At 46.9% G+C, this 19,657-nt stretch overlaps 1 protein-coding gene across 1 annotated transcript in view; it reads left to right on the top strand.

Moving 5' to 3' along the window:
• The first annotated feature begins 16,021 nt into the window (after positions 1-16,021).
• The window catches only part of CDH3 (cadherin 3), a 42,680-nt gene continuing 39,044 nt past the window's right edge, over positions 16,022-19,657 (top strand). The window contains exons 1-2 of the mRNA XM_090259513.1: positions 16,022-16,138; positions 16,337-16,457. Coding sequence (XP_090115639.1) covers positions 16,079-16,138; positions 16,337-16,457 — 181 coding nt within the window. The 5' untranslated portion in view covers positions 16,022-16,078. The remainder of the gene's footprint in view (positions 16,139-16,336; positions 16,458-19,657) is intronic.

Genomic DNA, 19,657 nt, shown 5'->3' on the forward strand with positions numbered 1-19,657 from the left:
TAAATTTTTAAAGACTTGTTGGAGATGTTTTGTCTTGCTGTCACTGTTTTATTGAGGAGAGCAGATAAATCAGCTTTGGTGTCTTTAACTATTGTGTATGTGGGTGTGAAAACAAAAGCTGCTGCAAGGCCCTACAAAACACAGGTTGGTAGGGGATGCGGGAATTGGGGATCGGGAGAATTGTTCGCGTCTCAAACAGAATTGTTCCTGGATTCTTCTGTTTGGAGACTTTTCTCATTTCAGTTCAGGGTTTTACATCCAAAGGGAAATCTTGGTGTTCTTTCTGGTTTCTATCTATAGGTTCTGGATTACACGCTCTGGAAAATTAGAGTTCACTTAAGATTGGTTCTTAACTGACAAATAATGCATATTCTTTGTAGAAAACTAATAGAAAAAAAAATGTATAAGTAAGCCAAAAAAGGATGGAAGGAAGGAAAGAAAATGAAAGGAAAGAAAAGAAAGCACCCACTAGGTACTGGCATGGTTAGACACTAGAAATATAAGGAGCAAAGTGAATATTCTGCGAGGACACAGCCTTTGTTATGTTTAAAGCCTGGCACTGGCCTCCTTGCTGGAAAACTCTGTATCTTGAGCTGGGTAGTGGTTGCCCGGGTAGATGCATGTGTAAAAATTTATCAGGCTCTACATTTGAGATTCATGCACTCAACAAAGTGCAAATTCTAGCTCAATAAAAAAAGAAATGAAATGTTCTAAGAAGTGTTTCTCAGAGTATAGACCTGGTAATTGGTGGTTTTAAATCACATAGAGAAAAAAAATTATTATTTTTGATTCCCTTTCAGTCCTTCAAGGATGGTGCGTCATTTTGATGTCAAGTGTTTTTAACATCCAACATTAAATAATTTCCTTTTTAAACAGAGCTGGTCTCAGGTTTAGCTCCCAGCAGGCGACAATATCAGGCTAGAATTTAATGATGTTTTATTTTCATGCTACGATTTCTTAATGAGTTACCTTCTATTTATGGCAAGTGGTATTAATTTTCCATTTGATATAGTAATACTGCTTTTTAAAATAAATGGTTAAAGCATATTTGTTTAAATTAAAAATTAGTTTATTTTAAGAAAGTTTAAGTATGGAGTACCCATGGCATAAGGATGAAGCAAAACAAATATGGATTCTTCAAGACTGAAGTTTGGAGAACATGGTTTTAGTAAGTCCCATTAAAAACAAAGAAACAGCCTTGCCTGAGTGGCTCAGTTGGTTGGAGCATCCTCCTATACACCAAAAGTTAGGGCACATACCTTAGATTGCTGGTTCGATCCCTGGTCAGGGCATGTATGGGAGGCAACCAATTGGTGTTTCTCTTTCACATTAATGTTTCTCTCTCTCTCTCTCTCTTCCTCTCCCTCTAAAATCAATAAGCATATTTAAAAAAATTAAAAACAGTGCCCTGGTTGCTGTGGCTCAGTGGATTGAGCGTTGGCCTGTGAGCCAAGTGTCGCTGGTTCGATTCCCAGTCAGGGTACATGACTAGGTTGCACATCAGGTCCACAGTTAGGGGCGCGAGTGAGAGGCAACCACACAGTGATGTTTCTCTCCCTCTCCCCTTTCCCCTCTCTCTAAAAATAAAATAAACAAATAAATTATTTAAAAAAAAGAACAAAAAGAAAAAACCCATCACTTAACTCCACACACAGCTGCAGCTGCATCCCATTTTCTTAATCCTGTTGAAGGAAAACTTGAAAAGAATTGTCTATACTTTTTCCTTACCTCTAATTTACTCTTCTCTCTAATCCAGTCTGGATTCTGGTTGATTCTTCAGTGAAACTGTTCTCCCAATGACCTTGAGCAGCCAAATTCAGTGGACATATTTCTGACCACATACTTCATGGCCTCCTAGCAGCACTGGACCACTTCCTCTTTTCTGAAACCTTTTCTTCTATGTCTGAGTGCCTCAGGGCTAATACAATTTCTGTAAGTATCATCTGTTTGTGTTTCTGGGCTGGGGGGCCTGGCTCTGAGTGGGTCTGTCTAGGGCCAGCCAGTAGTGTGTGGGTTCTTGACTTCGTGTAGGAAAGATTTTACAACACAAGTCCAGGCAACTATGAGGATGCATTTATTAAAGCTGAGACAGTAAAACAAGAAAGGACCTAGTATAGAAGAAGCAACAGGAGAGCCTAGGCGGGGCTGCCTTAGCTTACTGGGGAGTCAGAGAAAAGGGGGCCGTGGGGACAGGTTCAGGGGATTCGCCTGGGACAAGCTGCCACTGCCCATTTCTCCCCTCATTGCAAGTCTCGTGGGGGACCCTTAGAGTTTAGGAGATGCATGCCAGTGGGGAAAGAAAAGAGGGACAATGAGGGGTGAGGAGAAGGTGCAGGCTGCTCTGCAGAGGGAGAGAGCAAGCACTGGGTCCTTGGCCCTAAAAGCTCGTAAGGTTGGTGATGTTAGGGGAGGTCCTGGAACCAACCAAATGCAGGTCCGCTGCCTGCCACTACAAAAGCCAATACTTGAGAGAGGGTGCTGATGTAAAAGAAATTGGTTTATTTTCAGGTGCCAGCAACCTGGGAGATGGGGGACTCATGTCTCAAAGCCCATATCCACATCTCAGTGGAGGCCGAGGTTTTTTTATAAGGAGGGAAAAGGGAACAGAACAAAGAGAACAAGCGAGGGAGTTGAAAAGTTCTCTGCATGCAGATGAGCACAGTCCATTCTGATAAGGCAGGTGATGGTCCGGTGTGCATCACCCTGGTTCACTCATCTTGCTTCCACATCATCCTGACTCCATGGTTAAAGGTCAGCAAATCTCTTGGAGCTGGGGTCCCTGAAGGTCAGGGTCTGTATCTTTTGAAGTTAGTTCCTAGGATTCTTAGATAAACATACTGTTCATCTCGTCGTCGTCGTCGGCAGCCGTCCATCTCGAGAGACGATGGTGTAGCTTCTTAAGAGTCTATCTGCACCGCCGAGAATGGCTGTGCAGTCCAACTCGGGAGTGACACGGTATCTGTCTCCTCCCGTGTTGAATCGACATCTTGCGATGACGCTGGAGTGTCCTCTCCAGTGAAGCTGAAGCTACAGAGCCTGGGCAGGGTGATATGGAGGGTCTGCTGTTGCCCATGCAGCAGACCCCCCCTCTCTTCGCAGCTGAAGGGTCCAAGGGAAAGACGGAGTCAATACAGCTTGGCTTCAGGTGCGCCGCAGGAGTTGCCGGTGTTGACTACAACGTCAAACCGCCTTAGGGACTCCGGCTCCGGATTTTCTGTCGGGGTTTACTCCCTTAGCCTTTCCCCTGAAGAGGTATGCCGCAAGGCAGCGGAGGTTTTTTGGAGTCAGAGTTTTCCTTCTCTGATGTGCCCTGACTGGAAGATCGAACCAGCGACACTTAGCTCGCAGGCCGACGCTCAATCCACTGAGCCAAACCAGCCAGGGACACTGTTCATCTACAGGCTACATATTAGCCAGAGTTAGCACCTACAGAAACAATGTCAAAAGAATGGTGGGTGGGGTACAATTTCCCACCGTTATAATTTTCTGCTGTTACAGTCCCAGGGAGGATTTCTCTAGAGTATTCATCAACTTCCCAGGCTGTCCTCTCAGGGTCGTGGTCTTGATGATTGGTCAGTGCGAGGGCAAAGGCTCGTTATTCAGTGCAGCTGGTCCTGAGGTCAGCCCTGGCGCGCTCGTCTGGTTTTGCTGCTTCTCTGGGCCTGGAGCTAAAACACGACTGAGGCCTAGATGTTATCTTCAGGGAGGAAAGGCCAGGGAAGGAAATGGGTACCCTGGGGGAGAGTTCCTTGTTTTTCCAGTCTTGCCCCCTACCAGCCACCCAGGCCTTCTGCCCTGGTGACCCTCTGCAGCTGGCTGTAAATTGCTCTGCCATTTTGTTCAACTCTCTGTCTCAGTTTCCCTATTTTACTTGCCAGGGAATTTTCCAAGCTTCTTGCTTCTTACCTTCCTTTCTTATTTGGAGATACCCATGTTTGTAACTCTAAACCAGCCTAACCTCTTAGCACCAGCCCCACGTAGCCAGTAGCCAACTCAGTACCTACAACTGGCTGGCTCACAGTCCAGATGGAACTCTTGGTTCCTTCTGCACCCGATTCTATCTGCATAAATGGCACCACCATCTATCCAAGCCCGCAGACCTAGGAGAAGGCCTTGATTCTCCTTTCCTTCATCCTCAAAACCAATTTATCAGCAAGTCTTGCCAACTTAACCCCTGTGGACAAAAAAGGAGCACTGTAATAAATCTAACTTCACAGGATGATCTGATCATAAATTACTAACTGAGCAGGTCATGGTGCATAGTCAGGCCTCAGGCCTATAACTTCCTTAGTAAAAGATTTTTAAGCCGGCCCTGTCCGTTATTCTTATGCATCTAGGTTAACATACCTTTGAAATGCCAGAACTAATCCTCTTTTCCAGACACCTCTTAAAGGAGCACATAATCTCATTAATGGTTCCCTGCCTTGCTTTCTCCCACCTTCATATAATTGGGCTGGTGTGGCTCAGGTCACGGGGTTCGATTCCTGGTCAGGGCACATGCCTGGGTTGTGGGCCTGCAACTGATTGTGATGTTTCTCTCTCTTTCTCCCTCCCTTCCCCTCTAAATAAATAAATAAATAAACCTGACCACTTTTCTCCATCCCCTCTGCCGTTACTGTCGTCCTAGTCAAGTCCACCATCTCTCATCCAGACACAGCAGCAGTCTCCTCCCTTGTCTCTTACTTCCATTCCTCTTGCCGCCAGTTCATTTTCACACAGCAGTCAGAAGGATAGTTATAAAATATAAATCAGGCTATTTTCCTCTTCTGCTTAAAATTCTTCAGTAGCTTCCTTTTATCCTAGAATAAAAGCCAGACCACTTTCTGTGACTACAGAGCCCTATTTCTCTAACTTCACCTTCCTCCCCTCCCCCACACTGTTTCAGTCACATTGATTGTCTGTTACTAGTTTCTAAGTTTCCTACTCACCCCCTTTGCACATGATGTTCCCTCTGCCTGGAATACTTTCTCCCAGCTTTTGCATGACTGGCTCCTTATCAGCTTCCAGGTTTTAACTCCAGTGTTGCCTCCTCAGAGCATCTGCCTGACCATTCTATCAAAAATGGGTTTCCGTAGCCCTGGCTGGTGTGGCTCAGGGATTGAGTGCCAGCCTGCTAAATCAAAGGGTTGCTGGTTTGATTCTCAGTCAGAACACATGTCTGGGTTGCAGGCCAGGTCCCCAGTTGGGGGCATGTGAGAGGCAACCATACATTTACGTTTCTATCCCTCTCTTTCTCCCTCCTTTCCCCTCTCTCTAAAAATAAATAAATAAAATCTTAAAAATAAGAGAAAATGGGCTTCCTCAGCAACTATCTTATTGCTTTATTTATTTTCTTCCTAGCATTTACAATAGTGTGTAGGTATTTTGTTTATTTACTTCTCTACTTGATCAATGTTTGGGAAAAGGGAAGTGAGATGGATTAATCCATTTACTCTCTTATTTTCAGACCTTTCTGAATAACTTCGGGGAGTTAGTTAACCAGTTAACCAGCCCATTCCTCATTCTACCTGAATTTATTATTGTAAGTTTCATGAAAGCAAGGACTTTGTTTGATTCACCATTGTATCCCCAGTGCGCAAAATAGCATCTGACACATAGTAGGCCCTCAATAATATTTGTCGAATGTGATGAATGGAGAGGGAGGTGGGGGCAAGCCCAGTCAGGACGTTGACAGAGCACAGTGGGGAGGCATTTAGAGATTTTAATTAGATATGCACAGTAATCAGACTTGGCAATTTTAAAAGTTCATTCTGCCAATAATGGGGAAAACAGGCCAGAGTGGACTAAGGAGGACTCTTGTAGTAGTCCAGGAGAGAGTTGATAGAATTAAATAGAATAAGGTGGGGAAAGCACTTAGCACTTACTGATATGGAATGATGGGGAGTTACTATTACCAATATAGGAGGCAAGCAAGGACTCCTTAAGTCAGTGACTGACTACAGAGTCCAGAGGTAGAGGGACTTGTGTATCCCTTGGAACCTTTGAGACTCCAATCCCCTCCTCCAGTGATAAATCCTAGAATTTTTTATCCTTAGCAAGTTATTTGATCTGTATTCTGGGAGTTTATTCTGCATTTATATTTGTATTCCACCTGTGTTTCTTCTCGTTGCCATCAGCTAGCAGGGGAGCATTGCGTTGAGAGAGCTTCTAACATTTCCTGTATGTCATGGGATCTTGTAAGTCAGCCAGTCTCCCTGAACTCAGTTTTATCTTCTGTAAAACGAGGACTCTCATACCTGTTCTGTGAAGATCAGTGAATAACTATACAGAAATATTTTCAAAATGCAAGAAAAAAACACTATTTCATTCGATATTTATTTTTAAAGTATATTTTAAAAAGAAAACAGTTAATATTTATTAACCATCTACTGTGTGCCAGGCACCATTGCTGGTGTCGAGAATACAGAAATGGGGAGAAGAAAGACAAAAATCCAACCCTTCTGAGGTTGAGGTTATTATGGAAGTCCCCTCAAATTCTGGGCTTTTTGGATTTTGATCATACTTTCCAAATTGTCAGATCACCTTGGGTGTATTAAAAATACAGATTCTAAGTGCTCTCCCTCTCCGGAGTATGCCCATGCCTTTTTGTCCCCCTCTTCCTCCCTCTCGGTCATGCACCTCCTAGACTCTTAAGGGACCCCACAAGACTGGCAACCAGGGGAGCAATGTGCAGTGTCAGTTTGTCCTCTGCTAACCCCCTGAACCTGTCTCCAATGCCTGCTTTTCTCTGCCTCTCTAGTAAGCTGACAGCAGCCCCACTTAGGCCCTCTCCTGTTGATTCTTCTATCCCAAGCCCGTCCTTGTTTCACTGTCACCAGCTTTAATGAATGTACTCTCAAAATAAAAAATAAAGGAGAAAGAGAGAGAGGGAGAGGGAAAGAAAGAGAGAGAGAGAGGGAGGGAGAGAGAGAGAGAGAGAGAGAGAGAGAGGAGAGAAGGAAGGAAGGAAGGAAGGAAGGAAGGAAGGAAGGAAGGAAGGAAGGAAAGAAGAAAGAGAAGAGAAGAGAAGAGAAGAGAAATACAAATTCTTGACCTGACCACAGTCTTGGTCAGAATGGGGAAGGTAGAATGTGGGAAGGGTACCTAACTCCCTGAAGTTATTCAGAAAGGACTGAACATAAGAGAATGAGTGAATTAAACTGCCTCCCTTTTTTTCTTTTCCAAAACATTGATCAACCACTAAACAGTCCTGCATACACATCTGTTTATATAGAGAAATTTTCCAAAAACATTTCTAGTAAGAAGTAACTTCAGATGGCTCCCAGGGAGAGCAAGTCCAAACATCAGAACCAGCCAATGTGACCTTGAAGGTGAAGGCAGTGGAAGTTAGCAGGAGATGCTGTCATTGGTGGTGTTTCTGTCTACCATTGAGCTTGCTGTGCGATCATGGGCAGGTCCCATTTCTGATCTGGATCTTGGTGTCCTCATCATCAAAACAAAAGCAAAAAAAAAAAAAAGAAAGAAAGAAAAAATAAAATAAAAATAAAAAAGAAACAAAAGCAGGGTTTCCTGAATACTAATTCATGGAGGAATACTGGTATAGTTGCATCAGAATCACCTGGGAAGCTTTTTATTTAATTTATAAAATTATTTCATTTATTTATTTATTTTTAGGGAGAGGGAGGGGAGGGAGAAAGAGAGGGAGAGAAACATTCATCGGCTGCCTCTCATACGCACCCAGAGTGGGAATCGAACCTGTGACCTTTTGCTTTGCAGGATGATGCCCAGCCAAGTGAGCCACACTGCTCAGGGCTGGAGAGCTTATTAAATGTCTAGATTCCTGGGCCCCATGGACTGGCAAGTCTGATTCAATAAGGCTAGGATGGCATCCATCACCTCCTCTATTTTTAATTAGCTTCCTGGGTAATTTTTGATGTGCATCCAGATTTGGGATCTCACTGGGGTAGATCAGACTGTCAGTTTACTCATCTGTAAAATATAACCATTCCTCAGATGGTAGAATTAAATAAATTAATTTATATGATGCACTTAGAACAATGTCTGACCCATAGTAAGTGTTGTGTAAGTTATAACTATTCTATCAGTCAGGGTCCCTGAGGAAGACAAAATTACTGTGAGCATTTAAAGCAGAAGGAATTTAATGCAGAGATGATGGGAAGGCTGGGAGCCAAACAGGACAGTAATGCCACCTAGAGATTAGGCAGCAAGAAGTCATCCACCCCTTGGCAGAAAGAAGAGATGGAAAAGGTGGTTCCTGGAACCCAGAGTCTGGCAGAACCTGGACCCAAGGCAGGAGCTGGAGCTGGAGAAAAGACACAGCTGTTGCCAGGACACTGCTGAAGCAGGAGAAATACCCTGGCTTTTCCCTTTGTCCCATCCTCCGGTCTCCCACTGGCCAAACCCCGCAGGAAGTCACTTCTCAAGTGAACTTGAGAAATCTAATCAGTCTAGGTCACCCCTGCCTTTCAGGGGAAGGATAAAGAATGGTCTGAGTAGGGGTTATTGCTGCTTTGTTTTTGTTGTTATTATTATTATTATTTTCTTTCAGCCTTTTTTTTCTAGACCTCAGCCAACCACAGGGATTCAGGGCTTTGTGAGTGCTTATTGATTAATTGATTCCATGCCCTCAATGCACACACAATACATAAATACTGGCCTCTGATCTTTGGAAACCGACAGCTCAGGCCTTGGCAAAAATTCACTCAGCCCCGACTGAGATTCAGGGAAAGGACAGGTATGTGGATTAGGTTTCGCAACGGGGAATAGTGCCTCAGCACCTTTAATGATTCAAACGTGATAGGTGGGAAGAGCTGGCCTGTGGCATCACTGGACAAAAAGGAGAGTCTTAGGAAGCTCAGGAACAGACATAAGGAGGTGAGACTGTGGAATCATTGGTGCAGAGTACTGGGCAGGGGAGAGAGAGGCAGAAAATAGGGCCTTACTCAGTTTTAAGGCTACTTCCTAGAAAAGACCGAAAAATACCCGCTTGTCTTTGGGACACATCCCTATAAGTGTGTAGTGTGGGAGTGAAGTTCTGGGAAATTTGCTACCAAAAATGGGCAGAAAAGCTCTTTCTAAATGTTTCTTGGAGGACTCAGAGTTTAACCTTGGACCAGAGGCAAATATGTTTAAGAGGTTCTTAAGAGAAAGGATCAAATATTGTGGAATTCTTCCTAATATCTGCTCCCCAGATTAATTATTTCAGCAAACATTGATGGATAATAGGTTGGCAACTGAATCAGGCAATTAATTTTGGAGTGAGACAGAATTGGGTTCTACTGTGCCTTTGCCTCTGACATAGGTGTGGCCTTGGACCAGGGACTTAGCCTTGGTTTCCTTGTCTGTGTGAAGGGAATAATGTGTGTAAATTGTAAGAATTAGAATGAGATCATGCATGAGAGTACTCAGCACAGAGCCTGAATCCAGTATATGCTCCGAAAATAATAGTAGTTCATTTTCTTAGGACTTGTATTATTTGTACAATACTTGGCAAAAACCCTTTTCCTTATACTAGTTCACTGGATCTCATATCAGTTCTGTGTGATGGGTCAGGGAACACACATTGATTTTGCTTCTATGTGTCTAGCACCCTACCAGATGCTTAACAGTTATTATTTCATTGATTTCATTCATTTGATAAATATTTTAGTATCTATTTCATGCCAGGCTGTTCCATGCACTAGGAGTACAGCAGTGAACAAAGTGGACAAAAACCCCTGCCTCTCATAGAAGATTCACTCCATGAGGGGAGAGCAAGAATCAATACAACTTAATGAACCCTTACATTTACTATGTTCTGACGTGCTTTACAAATATTAACTCATAACCTACAAAGAAGGAATTATTGTGCTTACCCCATTTTTCAGATGAGGATACTGAGGAAAAAGGAGTTGAAAGTCACTTGTCCATGGTTTCACAGCTCAGAAGAGCTGGAATCAAAATTCAAAGCCAGACAGTGTGACTCTAGGGTCCCTGCTTTTAATCATTGCTGTATGTTGCAACAGCAGACCCTCCATATCACCCTGCCCAGGCTCTGTAGCTTCAGCTTCACTGGAGAGGACACTCCAGCGTCATCGCAAGATGTCGATTCAACACGGGAGGAGACAGATACCGTGTCACTCCCGAGTCGGACTGCACAGCCATTCTCGGAGGTGCAGATAGACTCTTAAGAAGCTACACCATCGTCTCTCGAGACGGACGGCTGCCAACGATGTTGCCTGTCAAAAAAAAGTATACATGTACTAGTAAGTTGGGGTATGATAAGTGCTATGAAAAAAGTCGTCGTCGGCAGCCGTCCGTCTCGAGAGACGATGGTGTAGCTTCTTAAGTCTATCTGCACCGCCGAGAATGGCTGTGCAGTCCGACTCGGGAGTGACACGGTATCTGTCTCCTCCCGTGTTGAATCGACATCTTGCGATGACGCTGGAGTGTCCTCTCCAGTGAAGCTGAAGCTACAGAGCCTGGGCAGGGTGATATGGAGGGTCTGCTGTTGCCCATGCAGCAGACCCCCCCTCTCCTCGCAGCTGAAGGGTCCAAGGGAAAGACGGAGTCAATACAGCTTGGCTTCAGGTGCGCCGCAGGAGTTGCCGGTGTTGACTACAGCGTCAAACCACCTTAGGGACTCCGGCTCCGGATTTTCTGTCGGGGTTTACTCCCTTAGCCTTTCCCCTGAAGAGGTATGCCGCAAGGCAGCGGAGGTTTTTTGAAGTCAGAGTTTTCCTTCTCTGTATGAAAAAAGTAAAGCAGGGTAAAGCAGTGAAAGAGGTTGATGGGAGAGTGCCCTCTATACAGGAGGTCCGGAAAGGCCTCTGGGAGGAGCAGGGAGGAGCAGGGAGGAGCAGGGAGACTTGAAGGAGTGCGGGAGAGGCAGGAGGATCCAGTGAGGAGGGGCGATCCAGGCACAGGAAAGCACAAGTGCAAAGGGCTGGAGGGAGGCCCATGCCTGGTGTGTTCAGAGAACCACAGGTAAGCCAGTGTGAAAGAAGCAGAGTAAGCAAGTGGTAGAAGGTAAGTCAGAGTGAAAGATGATTCAGGCTGACCACTGGGTGTCTGCAGTTGCCTTTCACTGAGATGGAAAGATTGCAGGAGGAGCAGGTTGGGATAATTCTCATCACCACCTATCAAATGGGAAGTACTAGCTCCAGAGGGCTTGGAGAGATTAAATAACTCAAGTCAACCAGATAGTCATTTTTAGAGGAAAGATTCAGACTCAGGTCTGCTGACCCTAACTTCAGTGCCACAGACCTTTCCCTGGTTGGGTGCTCTGGGGAAATCTGGAGAAGTTATACTCTGATAGTCCTGACCCAGGACCCCCAGGAGGTCAAGGAGAGAGGTAGTGAAGAGTGAGGTGGGAAGACACTTAGAGGAATGTAAGGATGCCAGAGATTCCACAGGGCAGTAAGTAGAACGTGTGAAATGCAGACAAGCACAGGGAAGGTGCATTTCTTTCTGAAACAGCAGAGACTGAGAGTCCCAGCCCTGTTCGGCTGGAATGTGTCAAGGACAGTACAAACATTCTGACAAAGAAGGCCCTGCTCTGTCAGAGCTGGGAAGGCCCTGGAGGCCCAGGGTTCTATCTAGATAAGTCTTTCTCCACAGATTGCCAACCCCCCCCCCCCCAAATCAATGTTTTCTCCCCATGACAAAAATGTATCCTCAGGCCAGACTTCTCTGAACAGGTGCCTCCAACCACAGCCTCTTCAACCTGCCCCTACTGAGTATCTCTAAACATGCCCCAAATTGAAGTGCTGACCTTCCCTCAATCCCAAGCTTGCTCTCCTTGCAATAGGATTTCGACAAGCTGACCCTGAGACAAGGATTTATGTGCCTGAACTACTCATTAAGGAAAAGCTCCCAGTAGGAACAGGTAAAGGAATAGGAAAAGCAGGATAAGGAGGGTGAGAAACTGAGCAAAAGCATGATTTCAGCCTGATCCTTCAGGGGATGCTGGGTGTAAGTTACCACTGGGAGTATGTCTCGGGGGAAGGGAGCTGGGCTTCCATACTCCGGCACCAGTTGGCCACTGGATAAGGACTGCGGGAGTGAACTCCTGGGCAACTCCTTGCAAGGGCAAAGGGACTCCAACAGCAGGACGGCAGGCAAGCCTCAAGAGAGTCACAGGGTCCAGCTGCCAGGAGCATCAGCATGAAGAAGCCACAAGAGTAGAGTTCAGAAACAGTCAAAAGGATCCTGGGGGATCTAAGCAATGCCCTGAAGGTGTCCATTATCCGCACCTTCCCATCTCAGGAAATGGCATTGACACCCTGGTGATTGCTCCAAACCCTGGAGTCACCCGTGACACCCCATATTCAGTCATTTAGACAATCTCATTGACAGTACCTTCAAAATATACCCAGAATCTGATCACTTCTTTTTTTTTTTTAGTAATTAAAAAACAACGTGGTGTTGATAAAATACACAAAACATGCAGTTCAGTGGCATTAAGTACTTCTGTCACCGACCCCTGTGGGTCAGAGACTCCCAAATCATGGTCATTCTGCCTGGTGTCACATCAATAGGACAAGACAGCATTTGGCAGTCAAGTCAAACACTATTCCTTGGCCAAGGAATGGAGAATAATCAAATGCCCAATGATTCTTTCTCTGGAGAATTTGGAAAATATTAAAGGCTCTGAGTTGGAGGTAGGTGGGTTCAGGGGCAGGGATTCCTGAGAAAGGGTGGAAAATTCTCAGATTTTCAAGGGAGCATGTGCATTCCTAAACATGCTTGGAGCATGCCCACCCATACCTCTCATGTCTGATTTTAATGTTAAATCTCCACCGCTGGGCCTGATTTTTAATGTGCTAATGAAGGAAAGTTCTCGAAAAGGTCACTTGGAAAAGAGTTTCAGGTACTTGGATTTTTTCGGTGCAAACTGGTTTCTCAGTGGTGGTTCCTGTAGAGGCAGATTAAGGTCGGTTGAGGCCCCAGGCGCAGAAGAAAATATTGGGCCCCTTAAAAAAAGAGAGAGAGACATGGAAAATAAAAATACATGGTTTTGCGGGGCCCTTCAGAAGTCGGGCCCAGTGCGCCCGCCGTTAAATCTGCCTTTGTGTCCCTGGGTTCTTAACTAGCCTTGAAATTTCTGCCTTTTCTTAAAATGGCCTATGAGGATCTACAAGATTTTCTCCCCACCCTCTCAGCTCTGACTCATTTCCTACTTGTTGGCTCTACTCCAGCCGCACTGGCTTTTTGTTTGTTTCTGCGTTCAAGTCATCTATCTCCTGCCTCAGAGCCTTTGCCTGTCTTCTCCACCTGGAATATTTCAGATATCCACAGTGTAACTTGCTTCTTTATTTCTTTCAGGTTTTGTTCAAATGTCCATTTCTCAGTGAGGCCTCTGGGCTCCTGATTGATCATCTACCCCTACTCTATTTTCTGCAGGTCTCTGCCCTTCTCTGTGCCTGGGAAAATGACCCTGTAGACGCCACCAACCGGGTGTTACTTGCCCTCAAGTTTCTGGGTGCATTTGGTCCCTGGGAGGCACTACCAGGAGACGGTTGGGTTGTTTTTTTTTCCCCTACTCTGCTCTCTGCTCTGCTTTGGGTAGTGCCCTATCTCTCTCCTAGACCATCGCTCCATTTGGATGGGGTGGTCCTTACTCTCCAGCTCTGCCCCAACCCTAACTTCAGTGACACCATTTCTTCCTTTTGCCCTTGCGTCTGTCCTTGATGTTGTAATTCGTTTCTGCAGTTACCCAACATTCCTGATGTTTCCCTGAACCCTGACCATTCCTCTAGCCCCTTCACTAAGACTTGATTCCAGAACCCCACCCAAACTGGATTCTGTCTGCTAGACCCTTACCCAAACACTTTCTAGATCACTTTATTTATAATCTCCAGCCCTACCTTATGTCCCATCAATTGACACTTTCCATTCTGTCCTTATTCTTCTATACAGCACGTATTATCTGACATAATGTATATTTACTTATTTTCCTCGCAACTCACACTCTGGGATGGAATGTCCAGGGGTGCAGAGGTGTTTGTTTTGTTCGCTATTGTATCTCCAGTGTTTGGCACAGAGCAGGCAATTATTTGTTAAATGAATGAATGAACGGTCGACGGGGGAGCTACAGAGAAGACCGCAGTGTGGTCCAAGTTGCAGGCAAAAGAGCTGACTCTCAATTTCTCTCCTTTCCCCGCCTCCGCCCGGAATGCTGAGTGCCCTGGCAGGAGGAGGAAATGAGTGCGCTGAACAGCCCTCCAGCCGAGTGTTTACTTAATTAGGGCCTGTATGCCCAGGCTCGTTTGGGTTTAACTGTCCGCCTAATGGCTTCATCTGGCTCCTGGCGAGCGACGGGAACCTGTGAGGAGGTTAGGCGAGGCCCTGGGGGTGCATTCTAGGACCTACCCCGCTACATTGTCCCCCAGCGCGGGTATTTACCTCCCCTCCCTTCCGGAAAGCGACCCCTGAGAGTGAGCGAGGCGAAGGAAAGGCCGAGTTCTACAAGCTGCCTCCTAGTTTTTCCTGCTCTTTGTTTACCCCTAACCCCCACCTGCAGGGACCAAAGCCGTATAACCCAACGCTCTGGTGATATCAGATGCCAATTGCTCGCTATACTATGAGCCGTGAAATTGAAGGATTACAGCGTTTCTCATTCTCTTAGTTGGGGGAATGTGAGGGTGCTTCAGAGAAGAGAAAAGGCACGTGAGGCGGGGGAAGAGGACAAATGAGCCGGATCCTAAAGCAGTAATGCCAGTAAATATCTGGGCACTTGCTCTGTGCCAGGTACTGAGTTTAGCATTTTAAAAGTGTCAATTTACTTCTCGTCTGTATGTATTAATTTATTTAATCCTTGTACTATAGATGGCAGATGTCGTAATAACCCCACTTGACGTGTATGCAGAACTGTGGCTCAGAAGGGTTAATTCACTTGCCTGAGGCCACAGCGCTAATTTATGTAACCCATGTTGGAAGGCAGGCGGTGCGCCCCAGAGATGTTCTGCTAGAGAGAAGACTCCCACAGTCGTAGCGCATTGACTGCTTTTACCCACAAGCCTGATAGTGGGAAGGACAACGGGATCACCACGTTACCCCTCGAGGGCCAGAGTCAAGAGACTTCGGTCTCCTCAAATCCTTAAATCTGAGCTGGAGAGGAGAAAGAGAAGGGAGAGGCATCCGGGAACAAGAGGGTGGGGAGAGGTCATATAGGGAGGAGCGACTGAGTCTTTGGACGTTTTCTGCGTCCAGGGCCGACTTCTGTGCCGGGAAGAGAAAAGCGCTTCAGGTCAACGCACGGCTTTCGGGAAGCGTGGACAGCTGTGTTCAAAGAAGGTTCACTGGGAGGCTGCTTTACGCACGAAGTTTTTGCTTAGGTTATATTCAGTATTTCAGCCCAATAAAAAGCGCCGCGTTTTAAAAAAATGCTTTTACTAAAGTTATGCTTTATGGGTTGGGGGGTTGGGTTTGTTGGTGGAGACTGTGAGGCTAATAACCACCTCTTAACCTCGCGCCCTTTGGCGCCACCAAGGCTTCTGAACTCTGGGACCATCTCTCCCAGCCTCCATTTGTTCTGCTGTACAATGTGTATTCTGCAAGTTACAACAGATTTTGTAACGCGGTCCCGCGCCACTCACTGCCAGTTTTAAACCCTCCAAGTCCTCCGAGCAGGCTGGCGTGGGAAGCGGAGAAAGAGGCAGGGGCAGACCCCGCTGTAGCCGGGTGTAGGGCGGACACACCCGCCTCCACCAAAGCTTTGGGCAGCAGCGCCTGTTTCCAGTCAGGTTCGGATGCCTCTCCACTGTTTTCAGCTATAGCCCCAAGACCCAGAAACGTTTTTCTTTTCTTGCTGCGGAAGCTGAAGAGTGGGGTGAATGCTTTTTTTCCTAACTCAGAACCTGCGAGACGGCTTAGTCCTGTCGGGAGCAGCTCCCGATAAACCGAGAGGATGCAGGAGGGAGAACAAGAGGGAATTCGCGGGTGCCAGGAGAGCGAAGCCACCGCCCACCTGCGGGGGAGGCGGGACCTGGTGGAGCTGGACCAATCAGCACCTACCTGCTCTCACCTGGCCTCCTCCCGCTGGCTGCCAGGAGCCTGGGTGCTCAAAGCGGCGTGGACACCTTAGCGGATAGGTATCCCGCTGTCGAGGCAGCCTTCTTCACCCCTCTTTCCAGCAATGGGTCTCCCCAATGGATCTCCCGCCTCCCTCCTCTTCCGCCTCTTCCTCCTACTCCAGGTACCCTCCTGCCTCTCCCTTGTCCCTGCCCAGACCCTCTCCGAAGGGCGGGAGGGGTCCTCATGCGACGTTGGCGTCGGGGAGAGGATGGGGCTGGACTCCTTGAGGCCACGGTATCCTGGGGAAACCGGGGATGAGTGTGCAGGGCCGGGCATGCCTTTCACCCAACCTCCTCCTTTCCCCTGCTCTTTCCCTTAGGTGGAGGTTTGCTGGCTGCCGTGCGCGGCCTCCGAGCCGTGCCAGGGGGGCTTCAGGGGTGCTGAAGTGACCTTGGAGGCAGGAGGCGCGGAGCTCGAGCTGGGACAGGCTCCCGAGAAAGGTAAGACCCTTCCGGAGCCAGCCCCGTGCAACCACAGGGCGCCGGGCGGGTGGAAACCGCACGTGGTCTACTCTGGTGTGGTCCGCATGGGGGGTGTCCAGGCTGGTACGGGGGACTTCTGGCGCCGCCTCAGTTATGGGGGAGGCACAGAAAGCATCTTAGGGACTGTGATGTAGAGGGGTGGCCGACGGAGAAGACCGGATAGCTTAGCGCCCTCTGACGTCCAGGCTCCCCTTGCCCCGTCGCGGCTGAGCTCCCCACCCAGCAGGTATGTGGAAGGCTCTCCCCCGCTGGCCCCAGCGGAGTAATGCGCTGTCCACATTCTTCCCCCAGCCCCCGCGCAGGTGTGGGGATGAACCGTGCCCCGGGCAGCCCCCTTCGCCCTTCTCGGGCCCCCTTTGTGTACCGTGCTTTGTGTCTCCGACAGACAGACCGGGTCTGTTTCTCTTCTTCGCGCTCCCCTCCCCCGTCCCCCTTCTTCCGCGGCAGCTGGAATGCACTCTTAACCCTGCCCTTCCCGGAGGGTCTGCGCCCCTGCAGCCTGCCTGGAAACAGGGTCTGGCACACCTGGGTTGAGGCCATCACGCACTGGGAACACCCCCGCGCCTCCAGTGTCTTGGAACTGGAATGTTAGGGCTCTTATGGGGGTGGGGGTCCCAAGCCGGAAGGTCTTGAGCTGAGGGGGCGGTGTATGGAGATCAAAGCACATTTTTGATCTACCGAGAACTTGTTTACCCCCTTTAGTTCAAAAACTTGAGAGTGGGGGTGGGGACCACTTTGGTGTGCAGAACCACTGTGTTATGAGACCCGGGCAGCTGCTCCTGATGGGGGCCTCTTTCCCTCCATGGGGAGGGGGAGGGAGGTTGCTCCTCCACCGGACCAATCCCAATTTCGGAAACACGTGTAACTCTGGATCCTTGAGTGGGGTTCGAAGGATTCTTAACCTGTGAAATTGTTTAAGAACTCTCGTACGCATTTTTCTTAGGAGATCTGCCGTTTACCTGGCTTTCAAAAACAATGAAGAAACGCTGCCAGCTAGCATTTTTCGTAACCCCCATTTGCATACCCCCCACTCCAGGTACAAATGCCCACAGCTTGAACGTGTGGGTGCTGATGCCTGGGGGACAGAATGGCTCTCCTTTGTTTCTCCAAAAGAGAATTGGAGCCCCCTCCCTTCTTTTCCCAAATAACTCTGCAGATTGACAAACAATTAACATTCAGGCTAAGCCAGGCTCCTTAAACTCTTGGCTGTAGGGAGCAGAGGAGCGGCATTAAGAGGCCATGCCTCATAAACTTTAAATTCTTGTGCATTGGTTTATTACTTACTGCCTAACAAACTGCAAGTCAGCCAACCTGTAAAAAATGTTAGCTTGGGCAGGGCCCCAAATCCAATTCCTGCTCCCTGAGGAAGCCTTACTGCTAACCAGAGTGCTGCCAAATCTGTACCCCTCCCCCTCATTGTCAAGTTCTTTGACTACATTCTTGGAAAGTAAGCTCTGGCTTTGGGTGTTGTCTGCCTTATCTTTCTTACTGAAGCAAGAAATATCAGATTAACTGTCACTTCACTAAGCTTGAGGTTGTTGGGAGGAAGAAGAGATCAGGTTTTTGATTTCATGATTGGAGAGTGCTTCCCAGTGACATCAGGCATTTAAAATCTTTTGAGAAAATTCCGCTTTCTCAGATATGTGGTTTATAGTCGTGAAAAGCGTGGGTTTATGCCAGGAGCACACCTGGGTGATAAAACAAAGGGTGGGTTCATATGCTTGGCTAACTTTGCACCTCCCTGCAACCTGACCAGTTCTTAGATCAGTCTTCCTTTGAGATAGGCTGCTGCCTTTTAAAAGTAAAAGCCAGTTTCTGGACCTGATTGGTCCCATAAATTAGAATGTCCCAATAAAAAATATTGGTATTTCTCCCCTTAGTTATCAGCTGTTGACATCTTTCTACCTCCCTATCTCCACCCCCGCTCAGGGTCCTCAATACACAGGATGGATCCAACCCTGTTGAAAGGGTTATCCTGAGGGGACATAGAAGCTCTTAAGTTTCCATATTGCCAAGGAACAACTGCTCCTGTTGTTCTCCCCTGGGTTATGAATATCACGGGTGTCTATGAAGTTGAGCTCAAAGAAATTATCTGATATAATTAATACCTTGTTTGTGTGTGTACTTTCCTCTTCAAAGCATTTCCACAATTCTGAGCTTGCTTAATCCTCCTGACATTCTCTTGAAGCTGCTAAGGTAAATATTAAACAACTTCAGCTCTTAATTTGAGTTGGGACTTCAGAAAGCCTGTAGCCAAGCCCTCCTGGAGGTTTTAAAGGTGGAGAAATGGAGAAACAGTAATGGATGCAGTTCTATTAGCTTACTCGCTTGTGAGCTTCTTTGAGCATCACAGACATGACTTTTACCTGTAGGTTTATGCCTGGGACCTGGTACTTAACAGGATGCCAAGTGGGTATTTGCGTGAATCATGACAATCTTGTGAAGTGTCTGCCCATTTGATAGGTGAAATATGAGTCGTTACAGCTTCACTTATCACTGCTGGGACTTGAATGGAAGTTTCTTACTCCCAAGTCCCCTGGCATTTTTTTGCTACCAGAAAGTGGGAGGTGGATGAAATGGAGGTATTCTTCTCCCTTTCTTCCCATCTCTCTTAAATTAAAAAAAAAAAAAGTAAGTGACCCAGCCCTGGCTAGGTGGCTTGGTTGGTTGGAACATCATCCAGAGCACCAAAAAGTTGCTGGTTTGATTCCCGATTAGGGCACATCACAAGGTTGCAGGTTCTATCCCTGACCCAGGCGCATACAGGAGGCAGCAGGTTGATGTTTCTCTCTCTCCTTCTCTCCTGTCCTCACTCTCTAAAATTAATAAACATATCCTCCAGTGAGAATTAAAAAGAGTGAGTGACCTAAAGTGGTCTATACATCCTTAATGGTGAACAGTTGAGAGAGGCAGCTTAATTACAGTACAAGAAATCCAGTACTTTGTATGGTCTCTCAGCAGGTTCAACTCTCCCTTAGTCAGCATTTGGCTAACTTCAAAGTTCAGTACATAAGTTAACTTCAAGATAATTTTGTTTATTTCAACTTGAGTAAAAATTGCCTTTTGTTTTGGAGATCCCATTCTGGGCTATGCCCTTTATTTACATTTTATTCTTTCAATAAACTTATTTAGCATCTGCATATATCAGGCACTGTTCT

Source organism: Furipterus horrens, unplaced genomic scaffold, assembly GCF_987537825.1.
Source record: "Furipterus horrens unplaced genomic scaffold, mFurHor1.1.pri manual_scaffold_13, whole genome shotgun sequence".
In the NCBI taxonomy this organism is placed as follows: domain Eukaryota; kingdom Metazoa; phylum Chordata; class Mammalia; order Chiroptera; family Furipteridae; genus Furipterus; species Furipterus horrens.